A 27,197-nucleotide genomic window follows, 5' to 3' on the forward strand; every position below is an offset into this window, starting at 1 on the left:
ATTTATAGTAACTCTTTTTTGTGGTGGCAAAGAATTGGAAATTGAGGGGATGCCCATCCATTGGGGAATGGCTGAACAAGTTGTGGTATATGAATGTAATGGAATACTACTGTGCTATAAAAAATGATGAGCAGGTGGACTTCAGAGAAACCTGGAAAGACTTATATGAACTGATGCTGAGTGAAGTGAGCAGAACCAGGAGAACATTGTACACAGTAACAGCCACACTGTGTGATGTCTGACTTTGATAGACTTAGCTCTTCTCAGCAATGCAAGGATCTAAGACAATTCCAAAAGACTCATGATGGAAAATGCTATCCACATCCAGAGAAAGAACTATGGAGTCTGAATGCAGACAGAAGCATACTGTTTGCTCTCCTTTTCCTTTGTTGTTTTGTTTTATTCCTTCTTTCTTGTGGTTCTTCCTATTAGTTCTAATTCTTCTATACATGACAACTAATATAAAAATATGCTTAATATAAGTAGAGCCTGTATCAGATTGCACACTGTCTTGTGGAGGGGAGAGGAGGAGGGAGAAAATTTTAAATTCAAAATCTCATGGAAGTGAATGTTGAAAATGAAAAATAAATAAATTATTTTTAAAAAGGAGGCTCAAGACATGCCTATGAGGGGTGAGGTGGGATTCTCTCTAGTGCCAGTTCTAGGCTGCTCTGTTTCTCCCTACTTTAATGTATTGGATAACATTAGTTGTATCATTAGATGTTTGTAGTTTCTTTCCTCCACAGTGACAATGTGTTTAGCAAAGAATTTATTATATCTTATACAGGCACACATCATCAAATATAATCCATTGCTTCCACAAAAACATGGCGTTAGATGAAACAACATTACAGGGGGCAGTTAATGTCATAAGAATGCTAAAAATGGGAGATATATTTCTATGCAGCTAGGTGCAGAGTGCTAGGCCTGGAGTCAGGAAGACTTGAGTTCAAATCTGTCCTCAGACACTTACTAGGTATGTGATCTGGGCAAGACATTTCACCCTGTTTGCCTCAGTTTCCTTATCTGTAAAATGAGCTGTAGAAGGAAATGGCAAACCACTCCAGTATCTTTGCCGAGAAAACCCTGAATGGGGTCACGAAGAGTCAGACACGACTGAAAACAATTGAACAACAATATATCAACGCTAGTTATAAGCTATTATAGGCAGGGGATTGATGAGAGATGGACCAGGCTAGTCAATGTTCTTCAGCAAAATGAAGCCAGTTGAAAAAACAAACAAACAAAAAATTTAAAAAAAAAACACCAAACGAAGCCAGTTGGAGCAGGAAGGGCTATGGCGTCAGGGATTTTAGGAGCATACGTGAGAGCTAGCAGGAACCTTGGTGATCAGCTAGTCCAACCCCAATATAGAGAATGGGGATATTTTACTCCCCTTCCCCCTACTATACGGTCTAGATAAACTGGCTTTTGGTCTATTCCTCACACGATGCTCTGTCTCCCACCTCTGAGCCTTTGAATCAGCTGTCCCCCATGCTCAGGGTGCTCTCCCCACCACCTCTGCCTCATAGAATTCCTCACGTCCTTCAAGATGCAGATCAAGTACCCCCTTCTTCTACATACAGTCTTTCCCGGTCCCCCCAACTGCTAGTGCCCTCTCTCCCTAACTACCTTGTGTTTAACTGTCCTACTTTTAATTTGTGTTTATTCTGTACTGATTTATCTTGAATCTGTTTATGTACAGAAGGTGTCCCAAAAGTCTTAGTGCACTTTTCAGCTTAAATATCTTAAGCTTTAATAGCTTGAATCTGCACTAAGACTTTTGGAACATCCTGTGTGTACACGTTCTCTTTCCCCTCCTCCTCACCCCCTCCAAAAAACTGTAAGTTCCTTAAGAGCAGGGATTAATTTTTGTCTTTGTTTCTCTGTTACCTAGCCCAGTGCCTGGCACATAGTCGGTGCTTAAGGAAGGCTGATGTGATTTGTATATGAGTCTGGTTTCCCTTACTAAGATATAAGCTTCTTGGGGGCAAGGATGAAGCTTTATTTATCATTATTGTTGGTCGTCCTTCATTCTCCAAGAGGACCATGACATCAGGGAGGTGACGCCATGACTTGCAAGTGAATTGGATTTAAGTGAGGGAGGGCTGTGCAAAGTCACCAGCCTCACTTTTCCTCCAGAGCCATCTGAGTTCAGTGGCAAGATATAGATCGGGATAACTGGAGATGGCCCTCACTTATCATTATGCTTTCCCCCAGAACACTAGAATCCGGGAAGCAGAAGGGGTCTTGGAGATTAGCCAGTCTAAACTACCCAGATGAGAAAACAGACTCAGAGAGGTGATCTCATTTATCAGACGGGTGATCTCATTTACCCAAGGCCGCACCTAGTGACTAGCAAAATCATAATTTGAACTCGGGTCTTCCCATTACCAAATCCAGTGTTCTTTCTGCTCTAGTGGGATGCCTCCCAGGGCTCTAAGCATAATGGGCACTTAATAAACACCTACTGACTGTCCAATGAATCAGGCCATTCAGCGGTCCATTAATACCTGTGAGTGACAGCTGGGTTTGTAACAAAAGCCCCCTGGGCTCTGGACTCAGAGATTGTCAGGCAAGTTGTGCAATAGAGTTTGAAAGCAGAACTTGCTGCAACTTTGGAGGAATAAGGGGGAGGAGAGGAATCATTCCATTACTAACTCTGACAGAGAAATGAAGACAATTTACCCCTTTGCCCGCCGGGTAAGGTGTATGCCCTTTATTTGCAGATAAGGAAATCACTTAGCTCCAGATTTATGACCTATCTGGAGCATTGCTTAAATGCATTGCTAAATTCACTTCCTGGACCTGTGTGTGAGAGGGTTGTGTGTCAGTACACTCATCGACAAGCCCCGGGGAGGTTGTCGGCTCCCAGGGCACACATAACACACTAATTTTCAGCCCCTCCTTTTCTTCCTCCTCTCCTGCCTGATCCTGCCTGGCCCCCACAGTGAGCTCCAGAGCTCTCTTTGCATGGGACCAGGTTGGAGAGCTTCAGCCTTCTTTGTCCAACCTTCAGCCTTTTGGGGGAAAGCCCCCTCCTCCAGGTTAGAAGAATGCACAGGTCGAGAACTGTAGGCAAGGTCAAGAAACGCCTCCAAGAGGTCAAGAACCAATGGAGCCGGCTGACCAAGGTTGATTTCAGCCACAATGAAAGTGCCAGGCTGGCCATGGACGCCCTTCTGGATGGTGGCCTGGAGTCATACCAGAATGCCTTGAGCAGAGAAGGAGAGGTGGACTTCTTGTCCTCTGTGGAAGCTCAGTATATTCAGGAAAATGCCAAGGAGCCCTATTACGCCAAAGAATCCCCTGTGGAGGGAGAGCTGGGCCTCAAGGTGAATGACTCCAGCTCTCTCCAGTCTGGTACCTATTTCCCCATGTTGTCTGAAGGCAGCGAGCCAGCCCTGCTGCAGAGCTGGAGTGAGGCCGAGAAGCCTTACCTGAAGGAGAAGTCCAGCGCTACCGTCTACTTCCAGACAGACAAACACAACAATATCAGGGACCTCATCCGCCGCTGCATCAGCAAGACCAGTCAGGTAGAGGGGAACACCTGGGTCGCCTTGGCACAAGGGGGTCAGGCCTTTGTGCTTTCCAGCATATGGGTGTGTATAGGGGAAGGGGAAGGCGAGGGGGAGAGCAGGGACGGGGTATGGAGCTGGGCTTAGAACAGGTGTCCAGGTGCATCTCACACTGGACCCTGACCATCCCTATAGCCTCAGCCTCTTTCTGTCATCTCAGCTTGGTCTCTGACTGCTGTGGCTTCTCCTGGTAAGCTGTTTTCCTAACCTGATAAAGCGTAAGCTCCTTGAGAGCAGGAGCAGTTTCCTTTTCATTCCATTTCTTTAGTCTCCTGTGTCTGGCACACAGTAGGTGCTTGTTTAATTGGTCTTAATTGACTGATTAGCTCAGGGGCCTCCCTTTGCTTAGCAGGCAGCAAGAATATCTCTACAAATACTATGTAGTACTTTTGACGCTCACAAAGTGCTTCACACATATTATGCCATTTGAGCCTCAGAGCAGCCCTGTGATGGAGGTGCTTGATTTAAGCCCAGCAGGGACCTTGGAGGTAACAGAGCCCAAGCAGGAGCTAAGGACCTGGGGGAAGTGACTTGCCCAAGGTCACATAGATAGTGACAGAGGCAGGATTCTAACCCAGGTCCTCTGATGCCAAATCCAACATTTTTTCCATTGTGCAACAGGAAGCTGAGGCTCTCTGATTTATAGCTCATAGGATTTGAAACTGGGGCGGGGGGACCTTAGAGATCATTATTATAAACCCCTTGTTTCACAGATAAGGAAACTAAGTCCCAGAGAAATCAAGGTCATATGCCTACTAAGTAGCAGAACCTGCAGCTAAACCCAAGTCTTCTGATTCTTTTTCAAGACAGCACACTAGAGATTCAGATTAGAAAAATCATTATCTTTTATGTCACCTCCAACTAAGCCAATCCAAAGCCTACATTCCTTGGATCCCAGAAGACCTGGGTTCAAGTGTCTTCTCTGTCACAGACTGGCTGTGTGACCCTGGGCAATTCATTTAACTTCTCTGGACTTCAGTTTCCCCATCTATAGAAGGGAGATAATAATAGTACCTGTTTCCCAGCATTGTTGTGAGGCTCAAATGAGGTAGTATTTGTAAAGTGCTTTGCAAATCCTGAAGTGCTGTGTAAATGCTAGCTATTATTATCAGGTATCCAAACTTGAGCATTTTACTTCTCTAGCCTCAGTTTCCTTCAAAATAGGGCTATTGATACTTGTGATACTCACCTCATGCGGTCTTTGTTGTGAGGATGAAAAGACATGATTGAAAGTACGTTGTCCACCTTACAGAAACATTAGCTACTATTTATATATATTTGTACACACACATACATATGTAGGTACATATACACATACATGTACATATAGATACACATATACTAAACCCTTTGAAGACCCAAAAGAGTAACTACTCTGGTGGTGGCATTTCAGACACTGTGACAGGCAGTGGGGGAGATCACATAAGAAAAGTCATCCCTCTTGAATCATAGGACATCGCAGCCAGGGCCAGCTGTGCTCCTCGCCCAGTGCCCTGACATCCCATCTGTGGAGACAGCGCTGGAGATAGAGCTTACAAGACTGTAAGCTCCTTGAGGGCAGGGACTGTCTTTTGCCTCTTTTTGTATTCCCAGCACTTAGCACAGTGCCAGGCACATACAAAGGAGGTGCTTAGCCAATGTTTATTGATTGATTGTTCTCTTTCCATATAACTCTATACCGACTATGACTCTGGAGAGGGTGCAGAGGACAATCATTTCACTGTGTGTGTCCATTCATGAAATATATTTGTCCTCTTTAAAGAGGATGGCTCATTCTGCCTCTTTTTTTTTCCCCTTTCCCTCTTGCCTTTGTCCTTTGTCTGTCTCTGCTAAAATTGGCATACAAATTAATTTTAGAGCTGGAAAGAGCCTTAGAAATCATCTGGTCTGAGCCTCACTTTTTGAATGATTGAATATGGTTTAGAGTAACTCACAGGAAGAGGACATGCTGCTTTGTCCCTTACACAGGTCTTTGCAAATTGGTTTCTGTGCTGAGGTCAGTTTTAGGCCTGAGCTCTCTCTCAGGGCAAATATTTGAAACTCTAAGGTCCTTCAGTTTTCTCATCTGTAAAATGGGGCACCTGTAGCACCTACATCAGAAGGTTGCTATGAGGCTCAGATGAGATCAGGTCAGGCTTTACAAACCTTCAAGTGCTATGTAGTTTGTTACTGAAGCAGCCAACTCTTTGGCTTGTCACCAGAGGAACCCCAATTGATCTCAGCGGTGTTTCATGTTTCCGTGACCGCATGATACAGTGCTGACAGATGAACACAATGAGAATGGTGCATTTGGGAGAGTCTGAACAGAGCCTGGCCTGAGGTTTGAGCTCCGGCTCTGTCCCTAACTTTCATGTATGACCTTGACCAAGTGCTTTGACCTTTCAGGGGCTCAGTTTCCTCATCTGTAAAACGGGGACTTAAAATCTTGTGGCACCTTGGGTGGTGATGAGAGATGTACCTTAGGGAGCCCTAGGCTCAGTAGAAGGATTTAGCAGACTGGATTTGGGGGCCAAGGACTGGCTTTGAACACTGGCTCTGCTAATTAATAATCACACTTTAAGGCTTGCAAGTCATTTTAGGTAAATGATGAATTCTCACTTCTCAGTGAGCTTTCCCTTAAGTCTTGATAAATACTTATTGATCCACTGATAAGGTGCTATTATTATCCCCATTTTACAGATGAGGAAACAGGCTCCAAGAAATTAATTAGCTTGCTTTTGCAGGGTGCACAGTTAGTGTCTCAGATAGAATATGAACCCATGCCTTCCTGACTCCAAGTGAACATTAAGCAAGTCTCTTTACCTATCTACATCTCAGTCTCTGGTGTGTAGGATGAGATTAGATGACTTTTCAGCTCTAAATCTCTGTGGCGGCCTATCACTGGAGGTGTTCAAATGGAGACCCGTCGGCCACTTTGGGGGAGTGTTGTAGAGGTAATTCTTGTCCAAGTTAGACCTGATGGCCTTTCAGGTCCTTCCAAATCTTTAATTCTGTGAGCAGGGACAGGGCATAGGGGATGGGATATGTGACTTCATCAGTGTAGGGAACTCCCAGGTCAGGAAACTCCCTCCACCAACATACATTCTCTGCAGCTCACAGCCTTAGAGAGCTGCCCTGAGTGCCTGTTATGTGCCAGGCCCTCTGTGAAGTCCTGGGGGTAGAAAAAGAGGCAAAAAATAGTCCCTGCCCTCAGGGAGCTTACGGTCTAACCGGGGCCATGATCTGCAAACAACTATGTATGCTCAAGAGATGTAGAGGATAAACTGGGACAGTTTCAGAGGGAAGGATCCAAACAGGCTTCTCTTAGAAGAGGGGATTTTAGCTGGGATGTGAAGGAAGTCCGGGAAACCAGAAGGAAGAGATGAAGAGGGAAGACCAAACCGGGAATGGGGGGGCAGCCACATGAAATGCCCAGAGTCAGGAGCTGGAGTGTGACTTGCCCCGGGTCACAGAACCAGAGGCCAGATTTGAACACAGGTCTTCCTGATTCCCGGGTTGGCTCTTTCCACTCTACCACGGCCAACATCCTAAAACGGTCTGGAAACGTGTCATCTTTCTTGTGCTCCGAGTGCTGGCATCATGGTATCAACACCAGTCACTCAAAAAGCCCTTAATCCAGGTCTTCAAACAGACCCTGCCCCCTCCCCTGCCTCCTCCCTTACCCCCTCCAGCAAAAGGGAACTTTCTGCCACCTGGGAAGACCTCTGAGGAAGCACCCGCAGACAGCAGGACCCCTTCCTCGCAGAAGGGGTCCTTCTCTGATCCAAAGTGCCCCTGTGATTTTGCCTTTGAACTTGCCCGGGATAATGCTACCCCTACCATGGACCTTTCCTGTTTTTCCCGTCTTCTTACACAGTTCCCCCAGCCCTCTGCGTAACACAGAGACTCCATCTCCCGGTTTTCCGCGGCTGTCTCCCCATGCCCAGAACGCTCTCCCTCCCCACTTCTAGGCTTCCTTCCAGCCTCAGATAAAGCCCCACCTTCTGCAGTCAGCCTTTCCCAGTCCACGTTCATCTTAATGCCTCCTCTTTGAGACTGCCCCCAACTCATCCCGGAGCTATCTTATTTCTGCAGAGCTGCTTGCATGCTGTGTTCGCCCTTAAGACAGGGAGCTCCTGGTCAGCAGGGTCTCGTCTTTTTGCCTTTCTTTGTATCCCCAGCTCTTAGCAGAATGCCTGGCTCATGGCAAGCACTTAATAAATGCTTGTTGACTTGAGGACACGACGCAGGACCTCTGGTGACAGGGAGGGCACGGTCATGAGCAGAAAAATGTCCTGGAACCAGCCTTCTCCTATCATAGCCCCTGAGCATTGCTGAGCTGGCATAGGGCCCCGTGCCAACTGCCCAAGGGCAGCTCAGCCAGGAGGGTTACAAAATGCTTCGGAGTGAACTAATGGAATTTTATGAAAGTCTGTTCAGTCCTTAAGGAGCCACCGTTTCTTTGCCATCCACACCGATGACCAGAAGGCAAAGCCGGCAAGCCCCGATGCCTACAGAAGAGCGGGCTCCCCAAAGCGCCCGTGAGGAAATTCCTGGGAAGTAAAAAGAACACACATATCCTGAACCCCCTAGCTGGTCTGAAGTACCACACCTCTTTGGCCTCAGTAATACCAGCTAATACAAGTGTGTGCGGGCCATAATAATGAGAAATGTTCATTTTCATTTTTTAAATTATATTTTTTTCCCAATTACATGGGGGTTTTTTTTGTGCTTTTTTTTTGGTGTCCCTTTGTTTTGTTTTTGTTAGGCAATCAGGTTTAAGTGACTTGGGGGTCTAGAGTTAGGAAGACCTGAGTTCAAATCCAGCCTCAAACCCTTAAGAGCTATGTGACCCTGGGCAAGTCACTTAACCCTGTTTGCCTCAGTTTCCTCATCTATAAGATGAACTAAAGGAAGAAATGGCAAACCACTCCAGTACCCAGCCAAGAAAACCCCAATGGGAGTCACAGAGAGTTGGACAAGACTGAAATGCCTGAACAGCAAAAGAAAACACACAGTGTACCCTTTAACGTCCTTCATAATCTGGCCCCACCCTATCTTTTCAACTCTAGTTTACAGGGTGTCCCAAAAGTCTTGGTGCTGTTTTAAGCTTTAACGGGTTAAAGATCTTTAGGACACCCTGTACATTAACTCCCCTTCCCTCACTCCATGGTCCAGCCAAAAATGACCTTCTTGACCTTACATGTCTTTGCCCTGAGGATTCCCCAAGGTTGGAATGCCCTCCTACTTCATCTCTGCCTCTTAGAATTCCTGAGGACTTTTCTGATCCCTCTGGCTGTCAGCGCATTCCTCCCCTCTCTTCCCACGCTAATCACCCAGTATTTATTTTTATCCATTTTGTCTCTCACATTTGAACCTATCATCTCCCCCGTGGAATGTCAACTCCTTGAGGTCACACAGACTTTCATTACTGTCCTAGTGCTCCCAATACCTGGCACAGTGGGGGGACACAAAAGTGAGCGCTCAATAACTGCTTGTTGATTGATCGTAAGTGGCAGAACTGGAAATGAGTTGTGGTTAAAATCCTGCCCTCTTTCCCACTGGCCAGAATGGCTTCTCCTGAAGGGCATTAGCTGTCTCCATGAGGACCATTAGACAGGGGCTTCTGAGGAGGGTTAAGCACGTTAGAAGATGTGATCTCAGGGAGCAGAGTCCACAGATGAGGTGTTTTTCTGGCCTCTCTTTGGTCTCTGGAGAGAAGCAGCCCCCTTTCTCTGTGTGTGTGTGTGTGTGTGTGTGTGTGTGTGTGTGTGTGTGTCCCCGTGTCCATTCATAGCTCTGTGTATGCACATTGTATGGGTATCTATTTCATTCCTCTGTCTGTATGACAGAATCCCAGAACCTCAGAGTTGAAAGGAACTTCATATCATCTAATCAAACCCACGCCTGAAGAATGTCCCCTTCAATACCCTCAACAAGTGGTCATCCAATCTTTCCTTGAACAGTTCCAGTAAGGGGCAATTCCCTCTCTACCTCCTAAGGCTGCCCATCACACTTTGGGATAGCACCACTGGTTAGGAAGTTTTTTCCTAACTTAAGCCTGAATTCATCTCTTCTCAACTTCAACCCGTTACTCTTACTTCTTTCCTCTAATATCAGGCAGAACAAGTCTAGTCCCTTTTCTGAAAAGTGACACTGAAAAGTCTCTTTTTCTGAACGTCATGCAGCATTTATTAAATAGCTACTAGGTGCTAGGCACTGTGCTAAGTGCTAAGGGTACAAATACAGAGACGAAAAAAGGTCTCTCAAAAACCTATTATAGTAGGGGAAGACAAAACATAAAAGGGAGCTAAAAAGAGGGGGAGGGGGTTGGGATGGTGTTGGGGGGAGAAGGGAAGGGTAGAAGAGGAAGAGGTAAACACTAGACCTACGTATGGTGACAAAGTACAGAGAATGAAGAATGGCTGTCTTGGGCCCTTCCTCAAAATGGAGGTTCTGGGAATAACTCACCAATGGGAGAAGGCAAGTTGAGTCGTGATTATTTCTATATGAGTCCTTCAGGTACTGGTGTGTCTGTCTCATCTTTCTGTGTCCCTGTATATTAATCTATGCAGATTGTGTCTTGATGTCATTCTGTGTGTGCCTACCAATGTATCCTTGCCTGTGTTAGTTGTAATGAGTTCTGACCCTTTTCCCTTCCCTATATGTATAGTCTATCCTCTGTTCTATGTCCCTGCCTTCTGACACGCTTTTCACTTTTGACACAGACACCTGCAGAGACATTAGAGCAGTTCCAGTGAAAAACATGCCCCAAAACAAGAGGAAGAAAATTGGAGGATAAGCAAAAGAGAGAAGGGGAGAAGAGAAAGGGAAGGAGAAAAGGAGGGTGAAAAGGAGGAGCTCCAGGAGGGGTTAGAGAGGGTGTGGAGCAGTAGGGGAGCATCAGCAATTGCCCCAGGTGGCATTTGGTAGTGCCTCTTCAGGCTTAAATAAACCCGGCCACTTCTGGTCCCTTCAGAAACAGCCAATGAATCCATTTCTGGCATAACAAAGAAATCAAATTCAGGGAGGTACCTGGGGAGTCTTCAGTTTGGGGTCCAATGTGTTCCATAATGGTGGTGTTTTTGTCGTTGGTTATCTGGCAACAAACTGTCACCCATCCGTCTCCCACAGCCTTCTCCCAGGTAAGTCCAGCTCATGTTGCAGAGACTTCCATAATAGCTATTATAAATACTAATAGCGCTTTAAGATTTGCAAATCTTATCTCATTTGATACTCATAACCCTAGGAAGTAGGTGCTATTATTATTCCTATTTTACCTATAAAGCAACTGAAGTTAAATGACTTGCCCAGGGTCACCCAGTGAGTGTCTGAGGCTGAATCTGGATGTAAGTCTTCCTGACTCCATGCTCCTGGCGCTATCTACTTCGGCATTGGGGGTGTGGGCTGAGAATTATTTCAAGTCATCTACCTCTCTTCTCCTGCACAGAATTAAAACTTCTTCCTCCTCCATTTAGTAGTTACCACATCATCAACTTGTTTAATTTTGAACTAGGTGTCTTCTGTCTGCGTACATCCATGTGCATGTGCTTGGTGTTGCCAAGATCTCCTTACCAACAGTCTCCATCAGGTGAACGTATTTGGGTGATATCACTGGGGGAGTATTCACACCTATTCTTGAGTAATATTAATTAAAAATCATCATTTTAGTTGTACAGACACAATGAGCATATGTAAAACAGAGAAGTTATAACTTTTTTAAAATGCCTTTGCCTACATCAACAGGGAGCATGGCATAGTGATCCTTGCAGTCAGAAGGCCTGAATTTGAATAAGAGCATTTATATACCTCTTATTGTACACATATTACCTCATTTGATCCTCACCAACAACTCTGGGAGGGGATAGTTTCTCTCTATTTTGCAGATGGGGAAACTGAGGCAGACCAGGGTTAAGTGAAATATCTGAGGCAGGAGGATTTGAACTCAGGTCTCTCTGATTGAAGCCTAGCACTCTACCCAGCACCCTCCTAACCTGCCTCTGACATTACCCGGGTAACTTTAGCCAATTCATTTCTTCATTTCTCTGAGTTCGTTTCCTCTTCAGCAAAAGAGAAGTAATAAAACTTGTATTCCCCACCTCCCCAGACTGTTGTGAAACAAGCATTTAATGGAAACCACAGAAGTATTCTCTTTTCTTTTTTTTGTAGGCAATGGGGTTAAAGTGACTTGCCCAAGGTCACACAGCTCGTGTCAGGTGTCTGAGGCCTGATTTGAACTTCAGTCCTTCTGACTCCAGGGCCAATGCTATATCCACTATGCCACCTAGCTGCCCCAATCATGAAGTATTCTAAATAGGGGCAGCATTTTTAGGTGGCTAGGTAGTGTGCTGGACCTGGAGCCCTGGCAGACCCAAGTTCAAATCCTGCCTCAGACATCAGATGTGTGACCTTGGGCAAGTCACTTGCCTTCCCTTAGCCTCAGTTTCCTCATCTGTAAAATGAGGATAATCATAACACCTACTTCCTAGGGTTGTCGTGAGGATCAAATGAGATAATACTGGTAAAGCACTTTGCAAACAAAATGCTATATAAATGCTAGCTATGGAGATGTCCTTTTCCTGTGCGCAATAATCCTACCACCTGTTTAAGGCAAATCTAATATCCCACTTTTTAGATAAAGACATTAGAAGACCTGTCCAACGTCACACAATTAATAGCGAAGCTGAGACCAAAATTCAATTTGATTCAATTCAACAAACGTTTATTAAACTCCTACTATGTGTCAGGCATGGTGCTAAGAGAAGAATAAAACCATCTCTGCTCTCAAGGAGCTTCTTGCCCTCCTCCCCTCTCCCCAACCCTAACTAAGGGGAAACACATACACAGATAAGTAAATACAAAATGTGTGCCATCAGTCAGTCAATCCAGATTTTTGAGGCATGTACTATGTGCCAGGCACTATGCTAAGAAATGGGGATAAAGACTGTCCCTGCCCTCCAGGAGCTCACAAACTAGGCTCCTCCCCACTTCAATACATCGAGCCACCAAAGTGATTTTCCTAAGTGTAGGTCTAGTCTAACCATGTCATTCTCCTGCTCTACCCCCATTCAATAAACAGTGGCTCCCTATTGCCCCCAAGATCAAATATAAAAATTGGCTGGCATTCTAGCCCCCTCCTACCTTTCCAGACTTCTCACGCCTCCCTCCTCTACCCATTCTCTTCGATCCAGTGACATTGACCTCTCGGCTGTTCCATGGGATAAGACATTTCATCTCTGGGCTCCAGGCATTCTCTCTGGCTGTTCCCCATGCTTGCAATGCTTTCCCTCTGACTCTTGATCTCCCCGGCTTCCTTCAAGTCCCAACTAAAATTCCACCTTCTACAGGAAGCTTTTCCCAATTCCCCTGAATTCCAGTGCCTTCCTCTGTTAATTATTTCCTAGTTATTCTGCATAGAGCTTGCTTTGTGTATGTGTGTGTGTGTGTGTGTGTGTGTGTGTGTGTGTGTGTGTGTGTGTGTATGTCTACATGTAGTCTCCTCCATTAAGCTCCTTGAGGGCAAGGACTGTCTTTTGCTTCTTTTTATATCCCTAGCCTTAGCAGGGGCTTAATAAGTGCTTACTGACTGACAGACTGGTTCTGAAGAGCCTCTTCTCCTGGGACAGAGAGGCAGTGGGTTGTCACAGGAAAAAGCAATGCACTTGTAGTCAGAAGATGTGGGTTCAAGTCCTGATGGTCATTTATTTACCCATTATGTGACCTTAGGCAAGTGACTTAGCTTCTCTAAGCTTCAATCTTCTCATCTGTAAAATGCAAATAATAATGCTAATGACTGCTCTACCTCCCAGGATTGTGTGAGAATCATGCAATCATGTATTTGAATAAATACGATTTAAATAAATTTTGGTAAATTTTGCAGTACACAGGTAAGAGCAAGGTGAGGAGAGAAGATATGTTATGGCTAAATCATAGACTCATTCAACGTGGGGGCCTCTCAGAGACCATTTGAGGTCCCTAAGGACCTCCCTCACTAGAGGCCCAGAGACCTGAAGTGATGGACCTACAGCCACCTAGCCAGTTCCTGGCAGAGCTAAGATCAGTAGCCAAGGCTTCTGAGCCCCATTTTTGTGCTCTCTCTTCTATGTCTTACTGTGCCTTCCTTCATCTAAGGCTCCTGTTTCTGTCTTGGCCTTTATAGGCTTGCAGCTTCCTCCTCGCATCAAGAGGAATCCTATAGATTTAGAACTGAAAGGAATCTCTAGTCTAGCCTCTTCATTTTACAGATGGATAAACTGAGGCCCAGAGAAGCTAAGGGACTTCCCCAGTTACACTGCTACTAGGTATCTGAGGCAGAATTAGAACCCAGATCTTTCTGACTGCAAGTCCAGCATTCCATCCACTGTCCCAACACCGACTCTCCAAATTTAAGGCACAAACCCCTTAGAAAATGGTTGGGCGCAGGAAGGGAAGGACCTAAGGAGTCTCCAATGGCCTAGGATTCTGAATGTTCAATAACCAAGTCTGAGCTGTTCCATCTCTGTGTCATCTCACTGACCACAAGACAAAGGCAAAGGAGATAAGGATTCATATAACCTCTTTGTGTTCCCAGCTCTCTCTGTGGGCTAATGGGGTTTGGGATCAGAAAACATTTTTGCACAGACCGAAACAGATCCTGCCTGGTTCCAGCAGAATATCAGTTTGGGACCATTTTCACCCTGGGCTCCTTGCGACATACCATAATCCAGGCCCACAGGGGTCATCGAGTCCAACTTCCTGTTTTACAGATGAGAAAAACTGGCTGCCAACACACTGGAAAAGCCAGGAAGTGTGAGGCCTATGTCCGGGTCAGGAATGTGGGTGTGGGTGGGGAAGAGGAATGGTCAGGGGAGGTAAAGGGGTCCCTTTCGCTTTGTAACTCTTCAGGTGCACTACAAATGTGAACTGTTATTAGGTGATTATTTCTCACCTTGAAATCTACCTTGAATTATACTCATCTGGCAACATTGGAGGGAAATCCCAATAACCTGGAAACTCATTTGGATAGGCCCCATGGCAGGTGGTGATTCCATGGTCCCATTTTCTGTTTACCATGATTCTAACAGGTCTCTACAGTTCCTGATCGACTCAGACACTTCTGTTTGCTCTTGTGATTATAGCCCTAATTCCAGCCTGGTCTCTGAACAAATCCTAGCTTGGTTTAGAAGGCCCTACCATTTTTCCAAGAGAAAGCCACTTTTTTCATCCAGTAGTCTCCTGAAAGACTCTTTCTTCCTCCTTCCCTTCCCTCTTTCCTTCCTCCTTTCCTTTCTCCTCCCTCTCTCCTTCCCTTTCTTCCTTCCTTCTTCCCTTCACTTTCTGCTGCTTTATTGAGCTTTTGTCGTCTGTAAAATGAAAGGGAGTTGGATTAAATGACTTCCAAGATCTCTTCTAGTTCTAAATTTATGATCCTATAACCCCATCTATCCCCCAGGTATTGTAAGCTTGGGTGTGGCTGCTTTTTCTTTTTTTTTTTTCATCTTTGCAGTCCCAGTCTCTAATAGTAGGGGTTTGCACAATAAGAGCTGATTAATAAATGGCTGTTGAATTAAATTAAGCTGAATGCTGCTGTTGAGGGGAAGAGTCTCTTCTGTCCTCCCTGCCTTGGGACCCCAGCTTGACCAGGCCTACCCCAAGCCCTTTGAGCTTGGCTGAAACCAGAACTAGCTCGGAAGTGTAGTAAGACAAACGTCCTACCCTGGGTCCTCTAGTGAGTGGTCTTGTCTGCCCTGGCCCAGGTCCTGGTCATCCTAATGGATGTATTCACGGATACGGAGATCTTCTGTGATGTGCTGGAAGCTGCTAACAAGCGAGGTGTGTTTGTCTGTGTGCTCCTCGACCAGTGTGGTGTGAAGCTCTTTCGGGAGATGTGTGACAAGGCTGAAATCCTGGACAGTCACCTGAAGGTAGGAACGGCCTCAAAGGGGGATTGTTGGCTCTGAGCCTTCGATCCTCTGTCCCTGAAAAGGGAGGATTTCCAGGGCCAGATACAGGTTCAAAAAAAAAAAAAGAAAGAAAGAAAGAACAAGATGTGTAGCAACCATCCAGATAGCTCTGCATTGAAGACTCCTCTCCCCTGAATAAAACAGTTTTTCTTTGAAGATTTATTTTTGCAGCCAACAGTCAATAGAGGACCCTCCTACATTTTTTCTTGGGGACCCCAAATTTAAATTTACATTCTTGGTAGAAACAACCTGATACACAGCACATAGTAGGTGCTTAACAAATGTTTCTTGAACGAATGGGCAAATGCCATCAATGAATGTTACAGAAATATTTGTTGAATATTTACAGGAGTCCTCAAAAGGTAGGTAAACTACCCCTCTTCTCCAAGGGAACCTGCTTGGTAAAATGTCTTGGTGACTTCACAGACCAAGGGAGTTCTGGTATACTCATCATCTTGATACAGTAAATGGTCATTCAACAAACCATCCATCCATCCATCCATTCATTTGTTCATTCACCAAGCATTTATAAAGGTATTACTTCGCACAAGGCATCATGATCCCCGTACCCAGCGTACAGTTGATAGACTTGGAACCATTTCCCCAAAATTTCTCTTCCCTACACCCCAAATCTTGGCTTAATACCAGTTATTTAGAAGCCATCGAGGACGTTAAAGAAGCCATACAATGTTATGTCTGGAAGAACCTGGGACATAAACTGAGGTCTCCTGACTCCTCCAGCAGGGCTCTTTCCATTACATTGTTTCCTTGACAAACTGGATTCTACTCTTATAAATTTTATAGAAGGATTACAGGAAGGAAAAAAAAACACCTGTCATGGGCTTTACCAATAATTAAGTCCAATTTCCTCACTTTACAAATGAGGAAATCGAGGCCTAAAGCCATGCAGTGACTTGCCCGAGGTCATGCTGCTAGAATTTGGAAGTTACTTCCTTTCTAGTGTTTCAGGGACAATGCTAGGAAATAGCAGCTGATTAGAGTTGGACAGTGGTCACACTCAGGACGTGAAGTTGTCTGCATTTTGTTTTTTTGTTTTTTTCCAAATTCTTCCTGGGGCACAGTTAAAGCACAGTCTTATCTTGTATCCAAGAACCAGTGTGGTTCATAGGTTCGGGTTACTGACCCCCTTTTCAATGCTAACACTGGACCCAGACTAGTCACAGTAATAAACAGGTAGCATTCCTAAGTACTTTAAGGTTTGCAAAGTACTTTTTAAATGCTCATTTGATCCTCACAACATGCTTGGGAGGTAGGTGCTACTACTATTATTCCCATTGTAAGATGAAAAAACTGAGGCAGGCAGGTTATAAGTAATCTGCCCAGGATAATACAGCTAATAAACATCTGAAGCAAGATTTGAACTTGGGTCTATGCTGACTCCAGGTCTAGTGTTCTAGCCACTATACTGCCTGGTTACCTGCTTCAATTTTGTGATCTCTAATGCCTTTTAAGTTCACTCATGTTGGTTCATTTAAAATTTGGATTTTTATTAAAACTGGAAGGGATGTTTGAGAACATCTAATCCAACCCTCAACAGAAAATCACAGAACTTCCAAATTGGAAGGCACCACCCTCTACATCCTCTCCAACAAGCAATCATCTAGCCTTTGCATGAAAATCTCCAGGGACGGTGAACTAACTACCTTAGGAGGCAGCCCATGGCATCTTTGGATAGCTCTGACATCACGCCTAAATCTAATCCTACCCATTCTTCCTACTTCTGTCCTCAGGGGCCAATTAGTACAAATTTAACTCCTTCGCCTACAAGACAGACTTGAAATTCTTGAAGATAATAGCTATCACGTGCCCCCCAAGTCTACTTGGGCTAAAATTTAGCCTGAAGCTTCTTCTCCAGGCTAAATATCTCCAGTTCCTTCATTTAATCCTTATCTAGCATGAGCCTGAGGGCCCTTCCTGGTTGTTCTCTAGCCATTCTCCAGATAACTAATGTTCTTTATAAGATGTCATAGTGGGAACTGAACACTAAAGGAAACTGAGGCCCAGGAAGTGAAGCTATTTGCCCAAATTCAAATAGGCAGTAGAAAGGAGAGCTTGTATTCAGACCCATCCCCTCTAATTTCACATCTGGTGTTCTTTCCACTACATCATTTGGTTGCTTTAAGATGGAGATTTCTGTGAGAACTAAGGGATCTTTCAGTTAATTACATCCTGAAATTCCTTCTAACAGAACATTTCGGTCCGGAGTGTGGAAGGAGAAACCTACTGTGCTAAGTCTGGCAAGAAGTTCTCAGGCCAAATCCAGGAAAAGTTCATCATCTCTGACTGGAGATATGTCCTCACTGGATCGTACAGGTGAGACCTATCGCCGAGCCGGCGGGGGGGGGGGGGTCCAGCACTGAGCCCATCCCCACACTGAGCCAGGGAGACCAAGGAAGCAGAAGACAAGGGGAAGAGCATTCCTGCCATGGATGGCAAAGTCGTGTAAGGGAACAGAAAGTGAGCCAGTTTGGCTGGAACAGGCAGTGCATGAGGGGGACTGAGGGGAAATCTGTCTGGAAAGCTGACCTGGAGCCAGGCTGTAAAGGACTTTAAATGCCAAACACAAGAGTTTTTATTTGATCCTAGGGGCAACAGGGAATCATTGCAGCTTCTAGAGCAGAGGAGTGTCATGATCAGCAATATCTGTTTAGCAGCTTTATGGAGGCTGGATGAAAATACAGTTAGGGGGCTATTGCAGTAGTCCAGGTGAGTGGAAGATGAGGGCCTAAACTAGGGTGGGAGCATGCTCCTATAATCACTTCCTCTCCTCCTAGTTTTCAAAAATCTCTTTATTTATTGGCTCTTTCCTTACTCTCTACAAACATGTGCAGATTTTTCCCTTCACTTGGTTCTCCTCAAACTATTGTTCTAACTCTCTCTTCCCATTCACAGCCAAACTCCTAGATAAAGCTTTCTATAGTCTTTGGGACAACTGCCACACTGCCTACTCTTTTCTATCAAATTCTTGTAATATCAGGCTTTCAGTCCCACCATTCAACTGAAATAGCTCCATCCAAGGTTTCCAACGTCCTTTGCTTACTCCTTATCCATTCTGATCTCCCTGTAGTACTTAACTCTGTCGGCTACCCCTTCCTCCTGTATTCTCTCTCTTTTCATGCTTTGAGGAAAAGAAACAAAATAATTCTGAGTCACGGCCGCTTCTTAAGGGCAACTGCCCATTATTGTGACCAACTTACCCAAAGTGAAATATGTATTAAGCACTCACAGGATGCCCAGTCTCATGCAAATTAAAACAAAACAAAACAAACAACGGTAAGACCTAGTCCTTGCCCTCAAGGAGCTTACTATCTAGTAACCCATGGCACATACAGGTCATAACTAGAAAGAAAAATACTGCAAAGAAACCAAAGTAATCAGGCATCAGATCGTGAGACACAGACGAGAATTTTAGTGAATGGACAATCATTGTGGTCAGGGTTAGACAGGAAAGGATGAGGATCCTGAAAAGGAGAAGGAGGGGCAGGTAGGTGGCACAGTGGGTAGAGCACCAGCCCTGGATTCAGGAGGACCTGAGTTCAAATGTGGCCTCAGACACACTTACTAGCTGTGTGACTCTGGGCAAGTCACTTAACCCCAATTGCCTCACCAAAAGAAAAAAAAAAAGAGAAGGAACAAAAACCCAACTTTGAGATCTCCAGGCCTGCATCAGCTTGGCTTGGATCAACTAGAGATGTTCCATTTTCCCCACTTGTAAACTACTTGTCAAGATGGGATCATTGATAAGAAGATTCTGGGACAGACACATCAGGGCATCATGGCAGATGCCAGTGCTCAGTTTCTCCAAGATGGACCCATACAGAAGACTGACAACAGCAGGCTCAAGTGACTCCTCAAGATGGTGGGAGGAGGGCCCCACATAAAACCTGAGGGCATTGCAGATCAGGCCAGGTAGGCTGCCAGGTCCCTAAATCTGCCAGGGAGATGAAGAGACAACATTGTAAACAGGGCCAGCCTCTACAAGTAGTGGCTGTTGTTACAAATCAAATGACAATCTTTTTCATGTGTTTTGCATAGAGAAGACTGGAAATGCACCACATCCCATGTTAAAAAAAACACACACACAAACACAGTCGGGAGAGTCAGTCAACCAGTATTTCCTGGGCCCCTTCTGTAGGTCCAGGTCTATGTTGGGTTTCTATAAAACAAAGACTCCACCCTCCCAGGCTACAATCTGGCTGCAGAAATAAATCACTCACAAATGAAACAGATGCAAATGATATAAGACAGCGTATAAAAGTACTGAACTGAGTAAGGGACTTGTAAGCGCAGAAGGTGTTTATTGTTATTCAGCCATTTCAGTTGTCTGATTCTTCATGACCCCATGTGGAGTTTTCTTGCCAAAGATACTGGAATGGTTTGACATTTGACATTTCCTTCTCCAGCTCATTTTACAGACGAGGAAACTGAGGCAAATAAGGTAAAGTGACTTGCCCAGGGTCCCACAGCTAGTAAGTGTCTGAGGCCAGATTTGAACTCAGGAAGATTAGTCTTCCTGACTACAGGCCCAACACTCTACCCACTGTACCACCTGACGGCCCTACGCAACCCTGGCAGAAAAGTGCTATTATTGTCCCAATTTTGCAGATGAGGAAACTGAGACAGAGGTTAAGTGACTTGCCCAGAGTCACACTGCTAGTACTTCTAGTAGTATGTGAGGTCACATCTGAACTCAGGTCTTTCTGACTCCAGGTCTAGCACTCTAGCTACAGGGCCACCTGGCTACACAATGCTACATTTTGCTCAAGGCCAGCCCTGGGTTAAAGAAACAACATCACAGAAAGTGCTGAAAGGTGAACCGGAGACATCAAGAAAACACAGGAGTACAAGTGATGAACAGCTTCTTCTCAGGGCTGCCCCCTCCCTTCCCACAGAGACCCTATTCCAACTGTCATGTGCAGCTCAAACTAACAGTTGGAACTGGAATTTGAAATTCTGTTGGCTGGTCCTAACGGGGTTGGAATTCTTTGGTTTGAAGCTGCTACTTGTGAGCCTGGGCCACAGTCCTTACTGCTTAGTGACTAGAGGGGACCCATTTTGCCATTTCAAGCATTTTAGCTTCATTGTGATTGAAGAGGCATTTTGCCCTGGGTTTATTTTCCCTTTATTTTCATCATCCCCCAGTGCATTTTAAGGGGAAATGGAATCCACATGTTTCTAATTTATAGGCACTTCTCTCATCCCCAGTGCCCCTTGGGAAGGGCTCTAAGAGCCAAAGGGCCCTCGGGTGGTGGTCTGTCTGCCTTTTGTTCATTTAGTGCAGGTCAAGAACAAGAGAATGAAGCATCACCTTAAAAGATAGCAGCTCCAGGTGGAAGCCTGCAAATTAGGAGATTCGCACTCAACTCAAACTTGATTCAAGCATTTCCTGGGCCCAATATTTCTAAGTAAGATCAAAGGGAATGGGCCTGGCCCTTGAGGTTGTGAGATTGAACCCAGGCAAGCTCCAAACAGCTAATTTTGAAGTAGGCTTAAGAGCAGGGAAAAAAAAAAACATGGGACAAAGAAAATCTTTCTCTCAGCACATTTCCTTTCCAAATACTTATTTCTATACAAATGTTTTCCTCTTGGGACTCCAAGCTTCCCTCTTGGCTGGAGAGGAGAGAGGGAGTCTGGGTCCAGCTGGAAAAATGTGACATTTATTGTGACTCAGGAAAGAAATAAACAATCCTTCTCTCTCTCCTCTTCTCCTCCCCTCCTCAGGAATTCTTACATCCCAAAAACATGACATGGGGATCAAATCTAGAATGCTTTACCCTTCACTAGACCAAAGTTGCTGAATTCTTTTTAAAAATTATTCTTACCCTGCCCAATATTTCTTAATATCAGAGCTTTGCCTCAAAGTTAGCAATTAGGCAAATGCTTTCAAGCCACTTTTGCAAGTTCCTGAGACAATCTAAGGTCTGCTGTATGAAAGTCTAGGGTGAAGTGATCCTAATGGAAAGAAATACCAATTCCCAAACCCAGCCCACCAAGATGGGGCGAGAGGTTTCCCCTGAGGCCTGGGAACACTAAGATTTGGAAATACACTAATGAAATGATGTGGAGATAAAAGTCGAAATAACAAGTTCCCGCTATCATCAAGCATGATGAAGGGCAGCGATCCGAGGTGATTTCAGCATGAGGGAGCCAAGCTGAGCCCAGCTGCAGCCCCAGTTTCCTATGGATTTATGATTCTCCTTGTCTTCATTGCCTGTGGGCTCCCTCTCTTTCCCTCCCACCCAGAGCTGTTTATAAAAGAATTGGGGCCAAGGGACTGTTTCATGGAAATTCAAGTTGGGTCCACTCTGGGATGCACAGGGGACTGCCAGATCTGCTTCTCCCATAGCGCGGAATCTTTAAAAGGCTTTGCTCTGTGTGGGCTCCACTCAAGTGAAAACACATTCTAGGCTGATTTCTGCCCCCTCCCTTACATCCCCCCACCTTTCGGGGTAACTGACCGGCCTCAAACCTGTGGGTGAGTTAGGGGGGATGTCCAGCCTGAACATGTGAAGACTTTCCCAGACGGAATGGGTGGGTAAGAACAATTTGTCCCAATGGTCAGGAAGGTGGCTGAGGGAGGCACTGGTGGAGTGCTGACAGTTTTCCTCAGACATTGAAGACATCAAAATCACTGCACCCTGGGCCATCACCAATTGTCCTGACTTTTGTCTTGCCACTGGACTTCGATGACTCTGGAAGAGAGGGTGAGGCTGACAACTTTGCACAACTCTGCCTCACTTAAATCCAATTCATTCTCAAGTCAAGACATCACCTCATGATGTCACTGGTCTTAGTCAAAAAATGAAGGATGAACAACAACTTAGGCCTGAGGTGCTTCTTCAGGGAAGGTGAATTTTGATGGACTCCCTTTACATCAAACTTACCAATATGTTTCTTTCCTTCCCTCCCTCCCCCACAAAGACAATGGGTCAGCCTTTTCCTTTGAGCCCTCAAATGACCTTTGTTTCAAAGAGAACAGTTGTAGGAGTCTTTGTCTTTACTGATTTGCTTTGAAATTCACAATGAAAAATCCAGTGGCACCATCTTTAGAAGAGTAAGTCCTTAGTCCATATTTGAAAACAAGAAGCATGTTTGATTTGGTTAGGCTGCTCATTGTCATCAGGGTAATCGTTGCCACAGATATAATCCTTAGCCGCAATAATAGCAATAACCATTTGGAATAAGACAATGAGTTTAGCTAACAAATATTATCAGCCACACAACGGCCCACTGCCTTTACTCATTAAGGGGAACCAGAGTTGTTCCAGTAGCAATATTATTTTAGATTCATAAACTACTACTATTTCAAGAGATTTGTTTCCAGTCTGGCCATGGCCAAATAATCCTTCACCAACTTGAGTTTTAGCTTTAGCCGTCTTTAGCTTTAGGATGATCTTCACAAAATCTGTTGTATCCTTGAAACACCTAAAGAGAGTCAGCAGCTAGTGGAAAGACTTGGGAGTTGGGGAGACCTGAGTTCAAATCCTACTTGTTACCTATCAGCAGTGTAGCCAAGGCACTCTCCCTCTCTGCCTCTTTTCTTATCTGTAAAATGGGAATAATAAGAGCACCTAGAGATTCGTTGTGAAGATCAAATGAGGTCATATGTGTAAAGTTCCTTTAAGTGACCTATAAATGCCACCTCTTATCATTGTTACTAGCAGCAGATGGTGAAGTGGATAGAGGATTTAGAATCAGGAAGACCCAAGTTCAATTATAACCCTTGACAAGTCACTTAATCTGTTTGTCTCAGTTTCTTCATCTGTAAAATGGGGACAAGAATAGCACCTACCTCCCAGGGTTTTTTTTAGAAATAAAATGAGATATTTATGAAGTCTTTTGCAAATCTTAAAACAACATTTAAATGGTAGCAATCATTATTAAAAAATCCCTAAAATGAAGCACTTACTTAAAATAAATATCACCGATATGATCATTTAACAAGGCAAGTCAATCCCATTCTCTGCTCTCCTTTTCCATTCCCCACCCCCCACACCAATTAAAATGCTTAGCTTTGACTTAGTACACCCACCTTACATACAGAAAGTTGCAGATATAAGACTGGACTCCAAGATCTTGGCAAGAATGCCTTTTTTAGCTAGACATGGCAATGGGGAATCTGCCTAAGGAGAGGTGAAGATACATGGATAGGGGTTTGGAAGTGGGACGAAAGCCATTTGAAATTGCATTTTTACTATCATGATTAAGGACTCTTTCAATAAATTCCTGAAGAACCTAAGAACATAAATAATATCACAGACGGCCCACCCAGTAGTCTTTTTCTGACAGTGGCAGCAAAGGATGCTTCCTTTCCAAACCAGGTGGCAGCTGACCTCAAAGACTGGGCATGACCCCTATCCACATTCAAGTTCTCTTAAAAGGTCTCAAAAGTTAACTTCAAATGAACTGTGGAGACGCCATAGTCTTCCCGGTAGAATACAAGCTCCTTGAGGTCAGAGATTATGTCATTTTCCATCTTTGTATCCCTAGCACCCAGGACAATACCTTGCATATTGTTGACATTGAATGTTCGCTTAAACATCTTTTGGCAAGATACTAGCTGACTAGGCTGTGGTGCTTCCTCAATTTTTAAAGAGGGAGAATATTTAAGATGTTCTCCTAAGCCCTGAGGGCATGAGAAACCCCCTTTATTATACGTATACATGAGAAGGTTTGCTAGATCAGTCATCAAAGGCATCTATCTTGACTTGTTAAATGGAAAAAAGCCATGGAATAACCTAATCTACTCTGGCAGGCTTTAGACACACCTAATTCAATAATGGAGTGTGGGTCAAAAATTGAATGTTCCAAATGGCCTGGGAAGCCTAAATTTAAAATACAGGAAAGAATGTTAGAATTCTAGTATTGTTGTGTTGTGGTTTTTTTTTTTTAAACCTTCTACCATACAATCTTCTTCACAATCCATTACATAGATTTAGACCTGAAAGGGACATTAAAGGTCAGTTACTACAACCTCTCACTTTTTTTCTGTATGTTTTAAATTTAACACAATAGAAACCAAACTGCCCTGCTTGTCTTGGCCCCCTTCTGAACTTTATTCTGTTTTTTCCTGGTTTTTTTTTTTTTTGGGCTAGGCAGTGGGGTTAAGTGAGTTGCCCAGGGTCGCACAGCTAGTAAGTGTTATGTATCTGAGGCTGGATTTCAACTCAGGTCCTCCTGAATCCAGGGCCCAGACTCTATCCACTGCGCCACCTAACTGCCCCTGGGTATTTTTCTTAAAGTGTTATCCAGGCTCTTAATTTTCTTCTTTTTTTGAGGGAGGACAGGGGCCATCTCTATCACTATCCACAAACCCTTGCCATCCAAATACAAGACTGTGACAAAGCTAGCTAGGCAAATCAAATGGCCACATTGGCTGTATCTGAAACGGTCTTATTCTCTAGCTGGGAAACATGGTACGTCATCAGTCACCCTACAGTCCTCAGGTCCTAACCGGCCACTGCATTGATCAGAGTTTGGAAATCTTTTCACAGTTTTCAGCTTCAGTATGAGTCATGCAGACTGTTCTGGCTCCGCTCACTTTGCTTTGCTCTTGTGCTCATACAAGCCTTTCCAGGTTTCTTCGAAGTTGTCTCTTTTGTAACTTTTTATGGCATAGCACTACTCCATTATGTTCTCATGCCATAATCTGTTCAGCCATTCCACCCTCTCACTTTACGCGTGAGGAAACTGAGGCTCAAATGACTTGCCCATAGTCAGTGGCAACGACCATAAGCAGGATTCAAATGTAGGTGCTCTGACTCCACAGTGATCTCTACAGTGTACCTACTACTACTATGCTGCCAGGAAATAACTAACCAATCATTATCTGATGTATGTTCTGTGGATTTCTAGGGAGATGCTAAATAGTGATAGCTAACATTTATGGAGTGGTTTAAGATTTGCAAAGCACTTTGCATATCTCATTTGATTTCATAGTAGTCCTATGAGATAGGTGGTATTATTACCCCCCTTTTAGAGATGCAGAAATTGAGCCTGAGAGAAGATAGGTGATTTGCCTAGGTTGTAAGGCAGGATCTGAACTCAGTTCTTCCTGACTCCAAGCCTAATGCCTTATCTGCAACATCATCACAATCATAGCTTCAGCCTAGGGATCAGCCCTGCACTGGGAGCCTGCTCCCCCCCCTTCCCTTGATCTTACCTGACAGGGGAACAGAGTGTGGCTCAAAACTGTGGTAATAGAGACGGCAGAAGTCTGGTAATAGTGATAACGTAAGTTTAGTTCACTTGACCCTTTAAAGGTTTTTAAAGGTTCATATCCATCTTCCCCTAGCAAGCAGGCTGGGGGAAAGAAAAGAATGAAGGAAAAAAAAAAGGAAGGAAAAAGGGAGGGAGGAAAAGGGAGAAGGAAAGAAGTGAGGGAGGGTAGAAGGAAAAAAGGAAGGAAAGGAAGGAAGGAAGGAGTCATTTTTGCTGGCCCCCACAGGTTGAGTTGAAGAGCTCTCGGATAATAGGAAGTCATAAAAAAGTACTCTCAAGTGAGGCATACTTTAAGCACTTTCATATCTATTGTCTCTTTTGTCACCTGGCACTGCCCCTGCCAGGTTATAAGGCAAAAGGGGGAGGGCAGATATGACTGGCATTTTACAGCCGATCAGAGGGACATCATGTAGGTCATCCAGAGGGTGATGAGGCTGGGCCTAGAGACCCACTGGACCCTTCCTGCTGTGTTCAAGACACATCAAATACGATTACTGTCTTGGGCTGAGGACCAGTAAGCTAGAGAAGACAAGGCCAATGCGATTTCCTCTGATACTGTTAACTGCAACAGCTGAAAACGATTTTCAGAGGCCACCAGCTCTTGTGTAAGGTGTGCCTGAACCTCCAGAAATGGGAGGGGTACTTCCTAGAAGCACTGACTGAGAACACCCAAGCCTGGCTTCCTTCTTGCCAGTCTGCAAGTTTAGTTCTAAAACCCAGAAGTTTGCCAATTTAGAGCTGCCTCTCTCTCCCACTCCCACATCACCTCACTTGCTCTTTTTTGCGCTCTCTGTCTCTCTCACGTTCTAGTTTCTCGTGGCTCTGTGGCCAAGTCCACAGAAACTTCCTCTCCAAGTTCACAGGCCAGGCCGTGGAGCTGTTTGAGGAGGAGTTCCGCCACCTGTACTCTTCCTCTAAACCTGTGATGGGCCAGCGATCTCCTGGGCTGGTCAGGCCCCTCCAGCCGAGTGGAGGGTCCAAGCTCCCTCAGGACAGCTTCACTGACAGCAGCTGTCCATCTAGTGACCACACAACCTCTGACCCCTTCAGCAACCCATCTACGAGCAGCAATCCCCACCACCAGTCTCACACTGTGTCTTCAGGGCCAAGTAGCCCCTCTGCTCCAAACCCCCCACTTCCCAGGGTCCATTCCTTCCAGAACGGAAGGAATTATGTTCCTTGGGCACCTCAATCTCCCCAGGCCAGCTACCAGCCAAGGCATTTTGTCACCGACTGCCCTGCGGGCCTCTACAGCAATCTCAATGTCTACAGTAGACCTGGAAGGCTGCGGCTGGAGGAGCTGGGTCTAGGGGCCAGACTGGCTCCTGGGTGGAGGCCCTTTTCCAAGCTTCACCTGGTATCTGAATAGTCCCTTCAATACCAACCAAGGTGGGGATTGAGTCCTCTTGTACTCCTAGTGGGACTTTCTTCTTTTGGCCCTACATTTCCAGGCCTT

At 44.9% G+C, this 27,197-nt stretch overlaps 1 protein-coding gene across 1 annotated transcript; it reads left to right on the plus strand.

The window, feature by feature from the left end:
- The first annotated feature begins 3,056 nt into the window (after positions 1–3,056).
- Positions 3,057–27,110, plus strand: FAM83A (family with sequence similarity 83 member A). The gene is made up of 4 exons (XM_020964968.1): positions 3,057–3,536; positions 15,293–15,460; positions 17,709–17,833; positions 26,552–27,110. Exons 1-4 carry the CDS (start codon positions 3,057–3,059, stop codon positions 27,108–27,110), a joined length of 1,332 nt encoding a protein of 443 aa, XP_020820627.1.
- The last annotated feature ends 87 nt before the right edge of the window (positions 27,111–27,197 follow it).

Source organism: Phascolarctos cinereus, unplaced genomic scaffold (genome assembly GCF_003287225.1).
Source record: "Phascolarctos cinereus isolate Bilbo 61053 unplaced genomic scaffold, phaCin_HiC Scaffold_4;HRSCAF=312, whole genome shotgun sequence".
Taxonomy (NCBI): Eukaryota; Metazoa; Chordata; class Mammalia; order Diprotodontia; family Phascolarctidae; genus Phascolarctos; species Phascolarctos cinereus.

Excerpts from the sequence above, each read along its gene's own strand:
- FAM83A (XM_020964968.1), top strand. The coding sequence starts at position 3,057 with ATGCACAGGTCGAGAACTGTAGGCAAGGTCAAGAAACGCCTCCAAGAG. Across the intron at positions 3,537-15,292 it reads GCATCAGCAAGACCAGTCAG|GTCCTGGTCATCCTAATGGA; the intron begins GTAGAGGGGAAC and ends GCCCTGGCCCAG. Across the intron at positions 15,461-17,708 it reads TCCTGGACAGTCACCTGAAG|AACATTTCGGTCCGGAGTGT; the intron begins GTAGGAACGGCC and ends TCCTTCTAACAG.